Below are 20,694 nucleotides of genomic sequence, written 5' to 3' on the forward strand. Positions count from 1 at the left end.
ATTAATAATAAACCCAATTAATAGTTCCACAATGTTTCCCTGATAACGGGAAGAGAAACTGGTCAGACTGCGCTTGTTGTATCTCGCGTTTCATATACAGAACCAAGTTCATTCAAGGGCATTTTTTTAAGATTCTTCATTCTTCTGCTGACAGTGTAGTCGATGATCATTGTAATTTTTTAAGACTTTTGGTACAGAAAGTCACTAACAGATTCTATTCATTCGCTATAGACATCAATTTATATTGAGCAAAACCACTTACACTGTAATCACTTTATTGATGAATTTGGTATATGTGCAATGCATGACTTGATCTAAATGCTATTCAAATTAATATTTTAACTGCGAGTAAAATCCATAGGATTTCGTTAATTGTTGAAAGCTACATAGAGTGTGAGGGCAGTGATATAACGATTTATTTGGAACATGGTTATGCTTTCGTCTGTACATGCTTGGGGGTGTCGTACGTGTATACTTATGTAAGATTCTTTGTCATATTTCATCAGTTAACTTCATTCTATTGAAAACAGATTGAGGACATAGATTTTAGAGGGCTTACACGTCATGCCCTTGGGGCGCTGGTAATCAGTTAACGCTTGAAGATGTATACCGGAAGTTGTAGTGTTCGAAATATTGGCAGTATCTATACTTTACATTTATGACAAGGCGAGGAACTGAGGCGAGTTGTTCTGCGTATTTATTTCAGTCATGGGAATGTTTATAAATCGAAAAGAATTTAGTACAATTATCATGTTCACGGCTTCGTTTTATGAACACTTTAAAGAGATGAACTTTGGTATTAACCATAATTGGTTTCAGTCAGGATGGAGGGCGATAGCCGAAGCATAACAGACAGAGGGGGGAAGCACATCGGTCGATGACGGATCAGAGCTTTGGTTTTCAGTAATGCACTTGATCTTGAATGTTGTAACCTTGATCACGCGGGTGTCTTTTACGCTCTTTAAATGTAATTGGACCCCTAAGGTGTGAAATGTGTACATCAAGGGACTATTCCTGACGCGAAAGGCAAGTTGACGATTGGAAAGTTCTAATCATCATTGTTTTCATACATGTATTGTCATTTTGGTGGATAATGTTTTGGAAGTTATGCATAGCGCAATGCGAAACAAGTGAAGTGGATTCTCTGGATTCCTGCAAGTCTGGTATGACTTGCCGATGGTATCGGATCATCGGTATACTTCAAACCTAAATTGAAATCTTTCACCAAGAAACCTTGTTTTGACAGATTAACCTTGTTTCAAATACTGGGAATTTTTGTCACGAGTCTTCCCCCAATGTGTTAACGATGTCCCCCTCAGTATGTGAATTCTGCCTACGACATTTTCCTAGACCCAGTCTGGAAGACACTCAACAGGTTCATCTACAAAGGACAGCAAAACGGTCTCACTCACTCACACGTGAACCTACGTTTTTGGGAGTATTTTGTGATTAATGTACCCATCTCATGTATGGTGTTTGTGAAGGTTGACCGAACATGTACTTTGGCATAATCAAATTATCTTAATTACCATGCGCTACCATGTTTGGATATGTTTTATAATATGTCGTATGTTTGTATAGGCAAAACACAGTGTATGTGAAAATAAATGATTTTCATATCGCGTACATATTTGCAAGACTTGATACTGAGATGCATACGTTATGGAGATATTACGTTCTGGTTTGCTTTCTTACCTGTAGACTGACACACAGTGCTAGCACTGCGTGTAATGCAAATGCCCCTAAGTAGGCAAGTCTAGATTTTCCTGTGTCTCTTACCTCACTGAATCTCCTTTTCAAGCTTCTCCTTTTCTCAGACTTAAGCGTTATTGTAGGTTAAATGCTATATTGCAAACGGCAACACTATAGTGTCTCTGACCCATGCACACTTTGATGTACAAATAGCACGTAGACATGATGACTGTACTGCATCGACAGAACTACACTTCTTCAGACACAGATGCCCCCGATGGTGTCTGAGGTCAATGCGTTATGATACTGACATGTCTGTGTCTGCCTTTATTAGCGTATCTTGTATGTAGAACCTGTGTAATTCCCTGTGTATTTGAGTATATCCTTTCCTTCTCTCTGTACCCTTGCAGACTAGCATGTCTATGACGTTCACACCGTGAGTTCGAATTTTATATTCGACATGGTGATCTACCTTCGATTATTGGAGATCTGTCGCTCAGGTCTATAGTGTATGTTACATGTTGTACATGTATTGTTTATATGGTATTGTTCTGTAGAAATATTGTTGGGCACACCTGAGACCTGTATCGCTTCGGAATTTTCTACCACAACAAGCACGCCGTGATATACTGGAGGGGCAGTGGGTAGCCCAACAGTCAAGCCGGATTCGATACCCTACATGAATACAATGTGTAAAGTCGTCCCCACAGTGAAATTGGTGCAATATATTTAAAAGCGGCGTAAAACCATATTCACTCACCGTAGTCACTCACTCGTCACAAACCGTTCAATGCAAAGGCGGCGAAACTCGCCACTTACTAAATGTCACTTTAGGATGTATTAATGCTTCTGGGCGCTTTTTAGGAACAACACATGGCCTACACATGCACTTCCAATACACGTATGTTTATTATCTGTCGGAATTACTCTAGCACCATATGTTTCACCATATCGAGAGAAAAGAAACATTTTTCATATGAAAAAGGTAGCAACGATAAAAAGCCAAAGAGGTAAGCACCTCTATTTCACATCACAGTTTAAAACTGCTTAAAGATGCGACAGTGGTTTGTGCTTCACCGAGATATCAGAATGCCATCTGAGATTAATTAGGAGGAACTTACTTTTTTCAAGTACTGTACTTCAGCTGGGCCGAAAGACAGTTACAAATGCTGTGTAGTAACTATGTTAATTATTTGCTCTTGCTCTGCACATGGAAACAATTGCACAAGCTGACTGTGGGCAATATATAGACGTTTCTGTGTGTAGGTGGGCACTTGGGTCCTATCATGCTCCGGTTTGGTTACTGTGATCTCTATATAGGTGAATATTATAGGTAACATGTGTTAAGGTGGGTTGAGTACCGACACTGCATCTGGACTACGTGAAGGCTACACAAAGTTGTCCTCGTATTTTGTTACTTACCTCACAAATGTGCATATGTTACAAAACGATCGGTCTGATGTTTCTGCACCAGAATATACAGCCACGTTGAGGTATTGTCGATAAATGTATTTATCATATGTGGCTTGTGTTATCAATGCGATAATAAATCTCTGATAACTTATATATAATGTTTGCACTTGAGGTCGCCCAACAGAAACTATTTTCAAGCTCCATACATTAATACAATGTTTTCCTCAATAAACTACCCATGCGGTATCATTATACAATAAATGTGTACCGAAGGTCGCCCAGCGGGCTCCATTTTATGCAAACACATTCTTTCCCAATGAACTTCTGACTAACTTCGTTAATATGCTCAGTATCGTCATTTCTTAGAAACATGGCGTTAAAATGGCCCCTGGAAATTTGGCGTTTTATAATATATTGGGCGGTTCACTCAAAAATTCTTTTCATAATTGGTCACAAAAGCTACTGTAAAACTACATTTCGAACGTCCAGTTATTAAAGAATGGCATCATTTGGCGAGATTACTTCACTGTTCGTTCGTTCGTTCGTTTGGTGCTTTTGAGGTCGCCTTCGCCGGTTGGCATGTCGGCAGACTTCACTGTTGGGTTGCTTTGTTGTAAATATCATGAACTAGTCGAAAGGAAATCACACTCTTGCAAAATTATATGATTTCACCAAAACTATTAAGAGCGTCATGAATCACTGGTAGGCGGAACAGCGACTGAAACACTGCACACACGTTTGGTGCAGAACACGTGTGGAGCTGTGATACAAATAGATAACCACTGGCCTTAGCTTTTTCAGGTTATTATGAAACACGACTGTACGTATCCCCTTGTCGGTAACATTTGAAGCAAAACAATATTGCACATACATGATTATATCAATTAATAATATTGATATATTTTTCTAAGACACTTTTGGTTAGTAATATTTTTGTCTGGGTACGGTGTCATGTGCCCCGTCTTTGGTGTATGTGGATCAATTACACATGCAGTTAGTGTGAACATGACTTTACTTATACCAGGAAATGGTATTAGTTGTCATCCACTGTTTCCAGTCGGCGTGTAAGAGGGCCATGGTAAATGCAGATCTACTCATGCTTTATGATTAGTACATGCTGTGTTGTTTTCTAATGGATATGACTGTCGTGGTGTGGTTTAACAGAACAGCTGCTCTGTGGTATGACAGAAGGTGTCGTACTTGTGTCGTGCTGTGACTGAGCCATATGCGGGCTCACAGATATAGATATCATTAAGAGTAAACCACGTGAGCTGGAACTAAAAGCCAAGAGATGCTTCGGTTTCTCCATGACCTTCAAGATATCCAAACGAAATCAATTAGTGAAATTTTACTTCGTTGAGCTATCAAAATAGAGTGTAATCAACTGTAATGTGATGGCCCCGACAGAATACCTATCAGCGGCATGTGATTGTTCAGGGACTTCTGAACAACGAACAACACGATATTTAGTTGATCTTGTTAAGGAACTTTCTGTTTAATTCCTGTATTGGTGGTGACAGAAACGACTTTACCCAAACAGTAGTCCTGAGGGAAATATTTCAAGCAATAATGGTATATTTATTACATTTGTGGATGCAAAATAAAGTGGTTTCTGGGAGGGTCTTCATTGCTTGTACATTCCGGGTACAGATGTGCATTTGTGTACCTTGCAATTTCGTACATGAAGGATATGTTCAGTTTACTTTATACATGATTCGATAAGCTTCGATTCGACAAAGGCATCATTCTAAGGTTGCTGATAGAGTAAATATCTCCCGGACAGCCTAGGCTCGGTGGTTCGATCCTGTCGGGTCGGGTCATAATAGAAAGCATTACGTGTAACCTTGCCTAGTGTTTAGTTTAAGGGCTATAAGAGTGAATCGAGTAGTCAATAATCTGCCTGAGAGAGGTAACTTAAGTGTGGATCCCAGTGGGCATACACGTCACTCTTTGAGTGAAATACAACAAACCTCATTTCACCTCACCTCCTCATCTCACCCAGCCCACCTCACCTTACATCACCTCACCCACCTTGCATCACCCCACCAACCTCACCTCACCTCATATCTGGTGTCTTCTCGCCACACCTCTTCCCTGGTCTCTTCTCACATAACCTCGCCTCTATTCTCACCTCACCTCTGGTCTCTTCTCATCTCATCTCACCTTAACTCACCTCTCCCTTGGCCTCGTCTAGCCTCATCTCACCTCTGGTGTCTTTTCACCTCACATCTCCTTTGGTCTCTTTTCACCTCACCTCTCCCTTGGTCTCATTACACCTCACCTCTCCTTCGGTCTCATTACACCTCTCTTTGCCCCTTACATCTCACCTCTGTTTTTTTTTTCTATTCTCGCCTCTCCTCTCCACATCACAATACCCCCACTCATATTCATATATGGGTGCTGCAATGACCACGATACACCGGGGCGTTCCGATGGTGTATCATCCATACAACAACACAGCTTATCTTCATGATGGTTAGCCAGCCTCAAGATACTGTATACTTCATAACATGTGCTTGCACGAGTAAACAATGGTGTTGTTTTGTGCTCCCCTTGTTGTCATCAACTCAGAAAGAAAGTATTGTAGGACGCGGAGAAGCAACAATTATGTTCTCATAACTGAATTTACCTTAATGTTTTTGGTCATCATCTTATTAAGAAATACATGATCTTTACAGTATTCTAAACATCGCGTGTTATATCACTCATCTAGTACTCATGCTTATGTCTCAATATACAAACATCATCCAGTCCGCTAACACTGATAACGTAGCCGTTGGAGAAGAAGCAGTAAAATCCCCAATGACACAGAAATCACAGATACATCAAGAAAATATCATCTCCTGTGGCGATGGTTGAATAACCTTGTTCGTACCAGCAGCACGCACATGTCTCTGGCTATAACATAAGAATTATTCATGGATGTAAAGTCAAAACGTTACCACTAAAGAATCAGGTCTCGATTATCCGACTGACTAGTTTTTAATCGTCAAATGTGAGCAAAACGTACGAAAATTATATGACTGTGTACGTTTCGTTTTACGCTGCTGTTAGTAATATTCCAACAATATCACGGAGGCGGATATCAAAATTGGGTTTCACACATTGTGGCCATGTTTGGAAGCGAACCCGGGGGCGAACGCTTCACCACTGGGCTGCTCCATCGCCCCATATAAATTACATGAATATATCACTGAAAGTCGGTGATGCCACCGGGTGTTACTAGGTCGGTATATCGTGATTTTAGAACAAAACACAATGAATTCAAACAGCAACGCGTTTCTGTCCTCGATACCTGCATGGTACTCCGTAAACTGAAACTGGAGTTTGACCTTCCATTTGTGGGAGGCCTATTAGTCTAAGTCAGCATAACATGTACAGAGTTCATCCCCTTACCTATCAAGATCCGAAAATGGTTAGCAAGAAATTCTGATTCTCCCCAGTTATTAAATATGATCTGTCAGCACCATGTCTTCACTCAGTGTACCCACCAAAGATGCGAGCATCTAACACCTATCGGATTTCCTGCTATAGTATGCTTAATAAACATTTTCTGAGGACTATCCAGTGGCATGTACCTTTCACGGCCGTTTTACCTTTACACCAATAGCATATGAATAGCAAAACCTATTCAATATGTGTCCCATATCTTGAGGCGTACACCCATCATCAGATTATTGTGCCAGTACCACATCGTAATAATATAAGACCTTCAAGGATTCGAACCCTGAACTCTGCAATTTCAATCTAATGCATCAACAACCCTGCTACCCTCCACACCTAAATGAGAAGGAACCGGTTCAGGACGATGTCCCCGTTGTAGCAGATGTGTATGGGTACGAGGTAATCAGTAGGTTGATTACCGCCTGCCAGGATTGTAATGACACCATCTACATGTATTATTATCCTCACCTATCTCGGTGTTTGTATGAACTATACGAAGAATGTGCTTTGTGGTGTGTTAGTTCATGTTCTCGGTGCCAATTACTGAAGAAACGCTGATGCATGTTGTACATGACTCGTATGTAGATGCTCTGATTCCAGACTGAGCCATTTCATGTAGAATGGGATGATGACAACTGTATTTGTTTGTAGTTATTGTACACAGAGAGAAGTGATTTGTAGAAACATACACAGTGATATGGTGAGGTGAATTGGCGAAAGGATGAATGAGTGAGTGAGTGAGTGAGTTTAGCTTTATGCCACACTCAGTAATATTCCAACTATATGGCGACGGTTTGTAAATATCCAGTGATCAACAGCATCAGCATCGATCTGCGCAATTGGGAACCGATGACATGTGTCAACCAAGTCAACGAGCCTGACCACCCGATCCCGTCAGTCGCCTCTTACGACAAGCATAGTAGCCGTTTATGGCAAGCATGGGTTGCTGAAGACCTATTCTACCCAGGACCTTCACGGGTCGAGTGAGTGAGTGAGTGCTTACTATCGGGGGTGAATGAGTGGATATCCACTAAGGAGATTAACAATTATTGTAAATTTTGAGTCCCCCTTCACTGGAAAAGAACAAGGACTCTTGTTTAATACATGAAATAATGCAGGCATTATCTTAAGCACGGTGCACGTGTGAAACATGTAATTACACACATATGGATGCACGTGATATGCCACAAGACTTACTGCGGTTGAAAAGCTTATATTGTCACTATATAATCTGGTAGAACTCTCCGGTGATATGGTACATTGATATTATGAGACGGTGTATCCTTATGACCAAAATATCGTAACGAGAACATATATCCCGTTGGCTTCATTTTTGCACGTGCATGCAACGTTGGTACATCAATGTGCAGGGGCTTGCACTCATTGACACGATCAGATTCTTATGTGCACATAGCACTATGAATCTGTATCATTTAGCAACTTGTTATCTAACTATTGCACCGCTCGTCAATCCATCATGAATTCTAATTATTAAAAAATAATATCTTTGAACCGTGGACCCCAGTTCTGTGACGTTACGTTTCCTCAGAGTCATATAGGTACTACCAAATAAACTAATTATCATGTTTTCTTAGTCCTCGTTTTTTCTTAAAGGGGTGGTTCTCATGTGAATTAAAGCAGGCTGTTTTATGTTTCGCTGAGTGTTTCATTAATTTTCGTGTAATAAACCTGAAGTTTAAAAACGGCGCAATGATTTAGAGACTCGCTCAGGCGGAAGTAAGAAAGCTTTGATATGAAATATACTGGCACATGTGGAAAATATAGTGTATGTATATCTCATGGAGCTGAAAATGCAAATGACATGCGAGTCGATATGTTAACGAAGACAGCCTTCTTTGGGGACAGTAACCGTATGTGAAGTACGTAAGTAGATGAGTGAGTGAGTTTAGTTGTGCACCGCAGCAATATCAGGCCGGAGACACCAGGGGCTCCCTAAATTGTACTCATGTTGGAATCAAACCCGGGTCTTCGGCGAGACGAGCGAACTCTTTAGCCACCAGACTACCCGACCGCCTCTCAGTTTAAGTCAAATGCCGATACGAAGGTTAGATGACAACATATGCCCTTGTTTTCAGAATTGCTGTAATTCACGTCACGTTCGCTCCTTCAACGATTCCCATGATGTCTGTACAATTATGGCAAATTGCTGAGACGCTCTGCCAGCATCGTGTATGCAGTAATGTACTTAGCACGCGAAAGCCTTATCTGCTTTAGATAACATGCTTTATGTTTCTGCACGTTAGATCCTAGCAGATTTTCAGTGATCCATACAAAAACCTTCACCGCTATTGTGTGGCATCTGTTTCACGGGATAATCGATTATTCACCGTCCCATCGTCTTTCATTGACGTAACAATCTACGGCGGTGTCCAACCCAATGTTACATAAATTTATCATCACGTAAATTGTCGGAATAATATGAAGATATTTGGCAATTACGTTTTGTATATTGTTTACAATGCTTCCTTGAAGTGAACGACGTGTGTTTAGGCGTTTGAGTTTGCGGGAGGTTTCTTTCAAGGTTGAGAGGAGAAAATTGATGGCTATTGTCTGAAATGGTGCATTTCCTAACAGAGGCCAACCTAATGTCTAGACGGAGCATCGTCTACACACTTTGTTCATGTAAAATGTAAAGAATAGCATTAAGGGCTCGTTGGTACAGTTAGTCAGATAAGTTTCCAGGATACAGCCGTTGGAAAGTTGAATTGGGTTGAACTACAGAAATTCTAAGATGTAAATATATATATATATATATATATATATATATATATATATACATACATACATACATACATACATACATACATACATACATACATACATACATACATACATACATACATACATACATACATACATACATGTATATATATATATATATATACATTTCAAAGGTATTAAAAGTGAGCTATATCTGGAAAGAAGTATGTGACCAACGTGAAATTATAATTGCTGAATATATTATTGAAATAAAGGAAGAAAGTGGTGAACAGATTATTGAATGAATGTCCACTGATTAGTAACGTTCAATAACGACACTATATTCATCGAAGACGTTTTAGACGCCTGACAATAAATACAGTGAATAATACACGAATACGCTCTCACCAGGAACACGTACCTATAGTATTAGTATAAACACAGTCGGTGTCACCGATAATCTGCTTGCCTCATCCTGGGAACACCGCTGAACAGTTCGTATTGTCTGAGGCTTTCAATACGTGTCTGGGTTTTCTTTTCATAAAATAAAGTAAATATTGATAAATTTATCTGTTTACAGTGTGGTTTTACTTGTTCATGAAGCTGCATCCGCTGAACGCTGAGAGTGGAATCAATTACCGTTCAATATGACATGTTCGTATACTTTATGTCGCATATGGTATAGTTTACAGTGAAGTGGCATATTCGAAGGGAGGCAACCCCGTCATTTCCTCCCTAATATTCTCGCGTTACTGTTATTTTCTCACCTTGTTAGCAGACAAATACGTGGCAGGTAATTCATCTGAACCGTAAAGATAATACGTTTCAGATACTCAGCCGAATAACCTGAAAAGAACACGAGAAAGTATGGTCTGAGTCGACATAGGTAACTGCATAGAACATCTTGCTTGTCACTAGTGCATATAATTTAATATGTCGACCTGGTGCAGCGTGATACATTTAACAAACTGACGGAGAACAAATTATCGGGAACATTTTTATGATATCATCTACTTTTTCATATTTGATGTTATTTATTGTTTGGTGTTACTTATTGTATATTTTAGCTGAACCGTGTATAACGAACACCGGTTATAGCGAAGTAGTTCTTTTGGGTTCGTTTCAACCGTATTTTCTGTGTATTTATGCAAGTTTCCTTGTTTAAATATAAGATTATGGGCCTTTTCTGGCCGTTTACATTGTCAGGGACGGTTGGGTAGCCCTGTGGTTAAAGCTCATCACGTCGTAGGCCCGGGTTTGATTCTCCACATGGGTACAAAGCGTGAATTCCATTTCTGGTTTTCCCTCGCCGTGATAGTGTCTGAATATTGCTCAGAGCGGCGCAAATGCGCCCAGCTGACAAAATGTGAAATAAGTCAGGTCCATTCACTGGCTATTGGCCATCAGCAGTGATCAATAGTGGTTGATAATAGCGTTTGGAATAACTGAGTCGTTTGTATTTGTCGTCACATCCAAAAATATTACTGGCATTAGCCGCACGTAAATAGCATTGGGTCGCAGGAGTCAGTTGCTGAAGCTATCAGCACCATGCGGGGATTGGCTGGCACGTCAGCGTCCAGACATTGTGACCACCCCATATCCATAATATTTGTCTCAAAATACACGGGTACTGGGACTTTGTTTATAACGATACTGTCCCATTTCGTTTTTAAACAAACATTTCTTCTTTTAGTATTGTACCTAAAATATTAATATGCATAATGGGTAGATATATAGTCACAGAGGTAAGGTCACATCTAAAAGTATGCTTGTTTCTCATTACTTTTCAAAACAATAATTGTTCGGGCAGATTTTGTTTTTACATTTTATTTTATGCCCCAAACCCTTTTATTTCTGTGTACATTTACACTTTTCTCTGATAGAAAATCAAAGCTTAAGAGTGTTCAAAGTTGCATTTTCTCTCGTGTAAAAAATCAAACAAACCTTAGGGCCAGGTTGAATTTTGGGATCGGGTGGTAATGAGAAACAAGAACAGTTATTATATGTGGCCTAATCATGATTTTCAGTACTTAGAGGGTAACGCGGTGTCAGATTGTATTGACACTACAGTTTGAAGAATGTTATCAAGCGTCTGATTTTCTCAAAATACGTACATAAATTATCGGGTGCTTGCAAGCGGGTCAACTTGTCACATTAAACATTTCCGTCTCCTCTCGGAACGGGGCGACATTTGCAGTGACCTGAGTTGCTTTCCGTGCTGCCCCTTTATTACGCCATACATCGCGAGGCTTTCAAGCCACAGTCCATTCTTCAAAGAAACTTAATGTGTTATGATGAGGTTGTGGCTGCCCACAATATGGAAACGAGTTGTCTCGGTTGTTTTATGTTATTGCTTTCCCATGTGTGAATGTTAACACGTTGTAGCTTGTAACTGGATGCGTTTAAAAGGAAGTTATTCGTTGTATTAATGGAGGTTGGTTTAATGCCTGATTAAAAAGTATACACGTAGCAAAGACGTATCGAAACAACCCATAGTTTCCATAATAAGACAATGTTACTATTAACCACAGCAAAGGAAATTAACCCAATCTCTGTTTAACTTAATATATCTGCCTAAATTTGTCCACAGAAATCTAAACACTTAAATAGAAAAACGGATAGTGTTTTCGTAGTGAATAATTGACCCATTTCGTAGTGATGATAACTGATTGCATGACAGTAAGAAATGTCGCCATTTTAAGATTCTGTCGTATAGAGGAAATCACATGAGTACTATCATAACCAAACACAGTGTCAATATATCTCTGCAAACTACAACAGCGCCTCTAGCCCTCCTTATCGAATGTTTCAGACGTTGAATTTGACCTTGATGTTGCATTCCATTCTGGATGGTGATTCTGTTCCAATACATGAAGATTGCGTACTTAGGGACGTCTCTTATTTATTATACGACCATAATGTCCAAAGACATGCTCTATAGAATCGGGGTCTGGACTCCTGGTGGGACATGTGTTGTTACTGCCTCTTGATGTAAGACATCACCGTCTATCCACGGTGCGACCAGTCGTTCCACGGAGCATCCATGAAGGCTGGCCTTGTATTTATAGGACCGTCATGGAACATGTACATCAAACCTGTCTAGGACAACAGTGGTGTATGATTGTTCATTCAGATTTTGCCCGACTAAGGTCACGTTTACAATCATGTCACCCCACACACAATCAATGAACCCCCGACAAACTGTACTTACACAATATTCCGTTCTGAAAATACAGTGTTTGTTTCTGAGGCACAAAACTTGACCATCTCCCGTGAAACCCAAATATACTTTTGTCCAACCAGTGGATATTTTCCTATGACATCAGATTCTAGTGACGTGGGGCTTGACATCGGTCCTCTTGGTGCTCTAAGGACAATGGACACCTTGTTAGGTTGCCTAGCTCTAAACTCGGCCGATTTCAAACCGCTATGATGAACAACAAACGGCGATGTAGACACAACAGGATTTTATGAATGACTATCCCATTCGGATTTACTACTACTACCACTGCTACTACTAGTACACACGCACAAATACATGTAGATAGATGTTACAAATAATACTGTACCATTATACAACAGTAAAAACAAGCGTCGACACGCAAAATGGCTCATAAGACACTAAAAACATACTACGACAATTAATACAAGAATATTAGATGTACATAGACCAAGCCAGTGGCATTATTCGTTGTCCAACTGAAAAGCTTATTATCAATGCAGTCATCAGATGGCTAATCCGCAAATAGTTATCTCTTGCAATAGCCACCAAAGATATACCAGCATTCCGTATATAAATAAGGTGCCATATTGAACAGTTGTCAGTTGGCGAGGTCCCATAATTAGTCATCAACGACGAAATCGCCTTATAGAGCATGAAGAACAGTTTACTGAAACTGATGTTTGCTTATTGACTCGTACACGTACTGCATGTGGTACGCGGTTTTGATCGTAGCACGTGAATATGTAAAATCAATATGTTTATCATAACCTTATGAATAATATGGACCATTTTGCACATACAACTCTGGCTCTCGGCATATGACCATTTGACCACTCCGACCGAAAATCCAGGTCAACCGTATTGCCGACTAGTAAATTGATAAAATGGTACGGAATGAATACACGGAAACGCTCGAAACTTCAGTAGACGGGGGTAGTTTATTTTAAATTTTTATGGGATTCTGATAAAAAGGTCATTTGACAGTTCTTCTTTCGCCAGTCATATCGGTGTCCACCCGGAGAGTCGAAAATTGAAATTTTATAAATTCGATGTTTCGGGTATTATGTGAGGAGGTAATTAGGCGTTAACACTATGGCCTTCGAAGCCATTGGCATCACGGAAAATAAAATACGTCACGTTGTACAGTACATATTTTATTGTGGTCACATTGAGCAAGGTAGCCAAATTGATCAGCATGGCTCATTATTGAAATCTCTTGTCTCGGAAGCTGAGACGCTGAAGACTTCTGTCAAGCTCTACTTTATTCTGTATTGTGGCCACTTTATCACCATATGCAGTGTACACTGCTCATAGATCCTTGGTTCACATTGTTCAAACGATGATGCCAACCTTCTAGATTATTGTTCGTGCGAAAGCCATTATTCGGGAATTGGTTCCAAAGCGCCTTCTTAAATTTTGGTCCAAAACTGAAAATGACGTCATCTCTACTCTGAAGGGTTACCTTGCAGGATTTATCCACACAGCACCAGTATGTGACGTCATTATTTTCCGTGTTCCTCTCGTACTTCCAACCTCCATGATGTAAATGTTTGTGGCTGTAGACGTTCTCTATGAAGGCGGCCTGAACCTGAGCAGTTGCCATGTTGACACCGTATCCTTACCTAGCTTATACACTTACATATGTATCCTTGAGAAGTACATGTGACAAATCGGATACAAATTTATTTAATTTTTATCATTTCACCAACAACAAATCTAGTTTACTCAAACTCAAACTCGTTTCTCATTCCAAAAACACCAGTACTCATGTCTTTCCCTCGTTAACCAGAGTAGAGCGGACTAGCGTGGTCAACTCGTTCTCATTCCAACAACACCAGTACTCATGTCTTTCCCTCGTTAATCAGAGCAGAGCGGACTAGCGCCGTCTCTCTGCTGTCCGCAGGTTCACGTTCTCCAAGGCAGTCGAAAATTCGGGTGTTTTTGGAGCCGTGCTGAGCATTGTCACACTCCATAGCTTTCCGACAGTCCGGGTGTGTATTCGATAAAACCTTCGACGGTCCGAGTGTGACAAGTCATATCAGCCCTCTACTGCTCATCAGCCTTCGGCTAAAAGAAAACAGTCACGCAAACAACCTCTTAATATTGCACCCGAAGTGAGGCGATACATTTATCCATGTATATAGATAAGGGAGATAAGTTATCGATGTGAAGTTCTTAATTATTAGGACAGCTAGCCCGTCAGGCTATTTAATATTAATAATCAGACTTTACCAAATGGAAAATAACTGAAGCAATCAACATCAAAAGATACCGACCCCTGATTAACAGAGACCAAGGTTACCCCATCCCCACAGCTTACGATGAGCTCATCAAACCACTCTAGCCTACTGTACAAACAACCCACTCTGTGTACCTCACTGGCTTCCTTAGTTATAATCACTTTGTTAACTTGTATTCATACTAGGCTCTGTGCACTACTGGCTTCCATGTTATCCTTTTCAGCCGTTGTCTTTATCATCACTTGTTAATTAGTTTATGTATATATATCGCCTGTTCTCTCCCTGTATCATTTACACTTTGAAAACGATACAAGAACCTGTATCGAAACGTCGTGTTCCAGTATTAAAGAAGTTGTCATCCGTATACAGCTATCCTAACCTATTTAATATTAGGTCGAAATAGGGGTGATATGAATTTTGAATTTGGAAATGTATCATCCAGTTGACATCCATAACTTCTTTCCCTAATGCACATCACTTCTGGGTGCCATTAGACCTCTGCATATCAGTGGTTTCAAAGGTCGCTTATGCCAATAACTATGTACTAATTGTATGAAAGAGTGTTTGATTGACTATGGCCAAGTAACTGATACATTTACCGAAAATATCTGGGTTCGCTTCCCGACATTAGTCTCAAAAACTATTGTAGCTATGTTTAAGTGTTTTAGTGTTTAACCCGACTAGGCTTTTCACACCCACCCTCTACCATGAGAAACAACTGCCCAAGTAACTGAATCCCCTTTGTGACGTGACAATGTTCATTACGTAACATTTCGACCTCCGGCGACTGATCTTGGCGAGTAATAACAAGTATCTGCAAGCGATTAGGTTAACAATAACAAAGTTCCCTTAAGTCGAGAGCAGTCAACACATATGTCTATAAAACCGGTTTCAGTATCACCGCTCAGGTACAGCCCTGTCTGGGTGTGAATTCCTTTGTAAAGCTACTGACCCTCCTTCAGGTAAAATACCGGTTTTCGTTAATCCGCTAGAATGACCCAAGTTTGAAAAGGCCTTAATGCCCCAACAGAGACACCTAATTTGGGTATGAATACATTTTAGTGAGAACCGGTGACACCCGTTCGGTATAAGCACTCGTCTCATACATACAGGGGTTAGTCGTGGAACCGTCATGTCATAGACGCTCTGAAGGAAGCTCTCTCTACAGAATGAAATTTGGGCTAAAATCTCCTAAACCCACCCTTCAAGGGGCCTATCGCCGTGAGGTAAGGATACTGTTTTAATGATACATAATGCAGGTGCTCGTTGTTTTATATGTGTAACTAGACGGAGGAACACCATGCAATTACCATTAGCGTTTGACATTTATGCTCAGGAAGAAATCAACAACAACGTTGCTTATCACGCCAAAATCCCTGGTTCGATTCCCCAGTGGTCAGTGAGTACAGTGTATGGAGTCCATTTCCAGCGACCCTCTCCTCCTAGGCCCCACCCCACCCCACCCCAACTCCTATATTGCCCCGACATTGCTAAAACGGCGTAAAAATATACTGACTCACTCTCATTAAGAACGTAGCCTCATCTGTTTGATTGGATAACAACTTTTTTTTATTTCATTCCATGTATAGTAAAGAAGCTGTTATCCATAAAGTATCTCACTTTGTAATACGTCGGCTCGTCATGTCTATCCTGCCTGATATTGCTTGAATATTGCTAAAAGCGGCGAAAAACCACACTCACTCACTACTTTCTTATAACGTTCCGCACATACGCTGGCATCATGTTTAATGCGGAGCTCACCCTTACCGGAGTCTCCATGCGTACATCTCACCACACCTTGTGATCTTACGGCACTGGTAAAAGCCACCGCTGTGTTCAGATCCAACGTTTGTTATTTAGTGGAAAACAAAAAAAATCAAATGTATCCACACGAGGATCATCATAGGGCTCTATTCAAATGTGTATACGATGTGTCATCCATAATCCATGTACAAGTTCCACATCACCAGCTGGGCACGATGCGTCCGTGCGTCAGTGAGAACCCGACTGACTCGCTTACTTCACCTCGTCACGTGCACATTGTGATCACATACCTCACGGGAACCGTATCCCTGACTTCCAAAGTGTATGACAATACTGGTCCTGAGACAGACATGTTACAGTAGTAGGAAACTCGCTGTACAAAATGAAATTTGGAGTAAACTCCCCAAAACCAACCCGCCCAGGGAAATATCATCCGCAGGTAAGGATGCTCGTTCGTATATACATGTAAATGGATGGATGAGTTTCGTGCAGTTGGTGACTGTCCAGTCGTTGTAAAAGTCATTTGGATTGTTTCTGTCTCCATTATCAGGCTTTGTTTATAAACTGGAGAATGATTTACATATTCTACGATATCTGTGGCGATCTCGATCCCTGGTATGAGTTCCTCACGTTCCCGATCCCAAATAATATTTATATATCTATATATCCCAGAATTATTAACAAAACCTAACAACGATTACTAGGATTCACACACAAATAGTTTAAAGCCCTGAAATTAAGTACAATAAATAGGGTTGAACCACTTAGTGTTACCTTTGTTAATCTGCATAAAAGAATATGGGGGAACGGAAGGAACTCTTTCCCGACCCCTAATGCTTCAGCATGATTTATCCATATGTGTCATTTGAACTGAAAAGGATACGTACTTGCATTACTAAATGTATATATTTACTAATAATATAATATACCTCGTAAACTAATATAAGTATAAGTTACTGAAAATTAAGGACAAGCCATCAGATGTAGTGTACGTCAAACGTTTGTGAAGCGACTTTTCGTGCTGACTCTGGACCTCACTGGCCCAGGAGTCGTCATACACCCCACCACTGCTTGTGATCTTACAGCACTGGTAAATCTATCGCTGCATTCAAATTTAACGTTTATTATTAAACTGAAATCCTATAAAGAATCAAACGTGTCCACACAAAGGCCCGGTCGAAAACTACAATGTTTCGCATTTCATCCACAAACTATGTGCAAACTGGAGACGATTCGTCCATGCATCTGTAAGAAACTGATTGACTTATTCCACCTCGTCACGTGCCACTTAAGATCACATCACACGGGAACCGTATCCCAGATTTCCCAATTAGATCGGAAATTACAAATCCATTTAAAAACTTAACCCCTGCTATAGCGACTAACAAAGCCACTTCACCATCGTCAACTTCCGTAACTTAAAAAAAATAACAATAAATGTGTTTTCAGTCGACTATTTCCGTTAACCTGATATGGAGTGTCGCTGTGTACTGCCTACCTGTAAAGCTGTCCCGTGATAGATTCATGAAGAGGGCCGAGGGCTGCGTGTACGTCGCCAGGTGAGGCTCGGAGCCTCTGTTTCGTCGATTTAGTCAGTGTGTTGTGTTGCCGCTGTGTACACACTGGTTGATAGACCAGCGATCAAAATGATATGTAGACATTCAAAGTCCCTTAGAATCGCCTTGATTCACTTCTGTTTCTTTACAGCTTAATGGATACAGTAGAGCGGCGGGGATGGGCGAGTACTTATGTATAGGGGACCACGTGTGTCTCTATTGCGAGGAAACGGAAGGATATGCCTACAGCTACCAGTCAAGGTAAGACCATTCGTTATACACCTTTTTGTAAATCACGCCTTTTTGTAAATCAGAAAAAGTTGATTGAACATATCTCCGTTCACCGCCACGTTATTCTACACGCTGCAATGGAGAAGTTGTTATCAAATGAAGAATGATGTCAATTTGTGTCTTTTTTCCTTCTTAATGGGGCTATTATTGCACCCGCCTTTCTTTCGTGGAACCATGCCGTTGGTTTTGTGTACTTCTCGACTCGTCGTACGTAGCTTGACAAAAGTGCGGTTGCATTTTCTTTGATTTCTATTAATGGGTTTTTTTCCTCTGCGTGATGTATTTGCCCACCAGAGAATGACCATATGTTTTGCATTTACTCACTGTGGCGCAGAGAAATTAAATGCAACCCATCTGACATGGTCTAGCTGAGAACAGATTGCCCACGACTATTTGTTTAAGAGCGGAGGCTGGAAAGCAGCCGTTTGGTATTTAGAACATTTGCCACCGCGACATTCGTATTTACATCGCTTTATTACCCTACCCCCAAAAAGAACCCCCACACTCAATTTTCAGTCTCTGTGTAGCATGACCCCGATACGACGTAACAGTGTATTTACATCGCTATATTACCCTACCCCCACTGTTTTCAACTTGTGTAGAATGACGCCCATGTCATATAACCGCCATGTTCATTAATATTGGAGGTAGACACTAGTTGATGTCGCACTTTACTCGTTATTTCATTCTGTCTCGTAACTGTCGATATTTTTCTGCTTACAAATTATTAGCGTGTCTGTCTGGTTTGTCTGTCTGTTAAATAGCCCTTGGTGTAGTTAAATAATTAAACAGGTATTAATCATTTGACTTTTGCTACGAGAATTAATCATCAGTAACGCGGCCTGCTGCAGGCGGATTTATACGACGTAACTGAAATCACAACCGGTAGGAATCTTGTGTAGTCAACGTCGGAATGGGAGGGTGGGTGGGGGGACGGGGTGCGTGGTGCTAGGAGGAACAATGGCTGGTGGGGAAAGGGTTATCGGCGGAATGTAGACACGACAGGATATATGTTAATAAGAAAGACTGTCGTATAAAGTTACTCTGAGTGTTAAGTGTGATCTCGATAGGATCAGCATGCGGGTATGGGAGGGGGGGTCACCAGATCCTAGCTGGCACATGTGTACCCGGTAGGTCAGGGGATGAAGTCAGGGATATCAGGGTTAAGGGGAAAGTATGGAAGGTAGGGGTCTCGGCTGGTGAATACGGGTGCACGTTTGGGCGGGGGTAAATAGGTTTTCGATGGTTGTGGGTTAGAAACTGACGGGAGGTGTGTTGATGACTGACTGAAATGGGACAACGCATTTTATTACTTATATACCATACAGGGCTGTCTGAATATTGTGGGTTAGCTTAAAGCGGTGTGTACGATCTCCTAGCGAGCTGACTTGGGTTTTACTTCACAGGCCTACCGATCTCCAATCTTAGCGCACACGAGTGGCCTAGTGGTTAAGGGTATCGAAATTCCCTTCAGTGCGACATTAAATCTTCCTCACTAGTTCCTGGTTCGCTTCTGGGTTTCTGAGGACACCGGACAGGACCAAACTCACCCGAAACCTATCACAAAATGCAGTCATACTGTGATGTAAAGCTTGGATCGATACCGATCATTGGAATACCCTGCACCTTCCTCCAAAACATCCGCCTACCCGTAATCAACATTATGTATGTGCATTCTGAAATTAGTTCTTGTGACAAGCAAACATTGCATGCCAAAAGATATGGCAAATGCTTAAACCATGCCAATGTCCTTTGAGAATCAGCATAGCGTTAAAACTTGCTGATTGTTTGCTATTTTGAACTTGAAATATAATTCTGAAAAAATAAATGAACACGTGAAAACGTCAACAAATATCTCGTCAGTGCTCATGATGTTTGTTTATAATGCAAGAGATACTATTCATTTCATTAGTCGCGTGTGCTGCTGGCGAAAAGATACGCCCATAAACATTGCATCTTTACGTTCTGTTATCCAACAGCTCTAAAGTCTGAAGTAACTATTCAAATAGAACAGATCGTGCCTATCAGAGCGTTGGCACTGTGAACCTCTGTCTCATCCTTCGTTAGTTTCCTCCGCGTCGTGGAATTTCGTTTGTTTTGGTTGAGGATACAATTTATTTCAACTGAATGCAGATATTGTAAGTAGGAAACGGTAACATTTTATTTTTTACACTAACCATGCCCAAATCTGTTCCGTTAACATCTATTCAGAAAGATGTTATGGCCATGTTTGGAGGGAGTGAATCTTCTAACGACATTAATGTTCTTGCGGAGCGGAAGATTTATATTTCGTAGCTATAAACATAATCAATATCACCTTCACTGAGGGGTATTAGGATGTAAAACAGAC

General features: G+C 40.7%; 1 protein-coding gene across 6 annotated transcripts in view; it reads left to right on the plus strand.

Annotated features, from left to right (window-relative positions):
- The window catches only part of LOC137258981 (inositol 1,4,5-trisphosphate-gated calcium channel ITPR3-like), a 169,699-nt gene that overhangs the window by 75,642 nt on the left and 73,363 nt on the right, over positions 1-20,694 (plus strand). For all 6 annotated transcript variants that reach the window (XM_067796680.1, XM_067796683.1, XM_067796679.1 and 3 more), the window contains exon 3: positions 18,205-18,314. In XM_067796680.1, coding sequence (XP_067652781.1) covers positions 18,205-18,314 — 110 coding nt within the window. The remainder of the gene's footprint in view (positions 1-18,204; positions 18,315-20,694) is intronic.

The sequence above is a fragment of the Haliotis asinina genome, chromosome 12 (assembly GCF_037392515.1).
Source record: "Haliotis asinina isolate JCU_RB_2024 chromosome 12, JCU_Hal_asi_v2, whole genome shotgun sequence".
Classification (NCBI taxonomy): Eukaryota; Metazoa; Mollusca; class Gastropoda; order Lepetellida; family Haliotidae; genus Haliotis; species Haliotis asinina.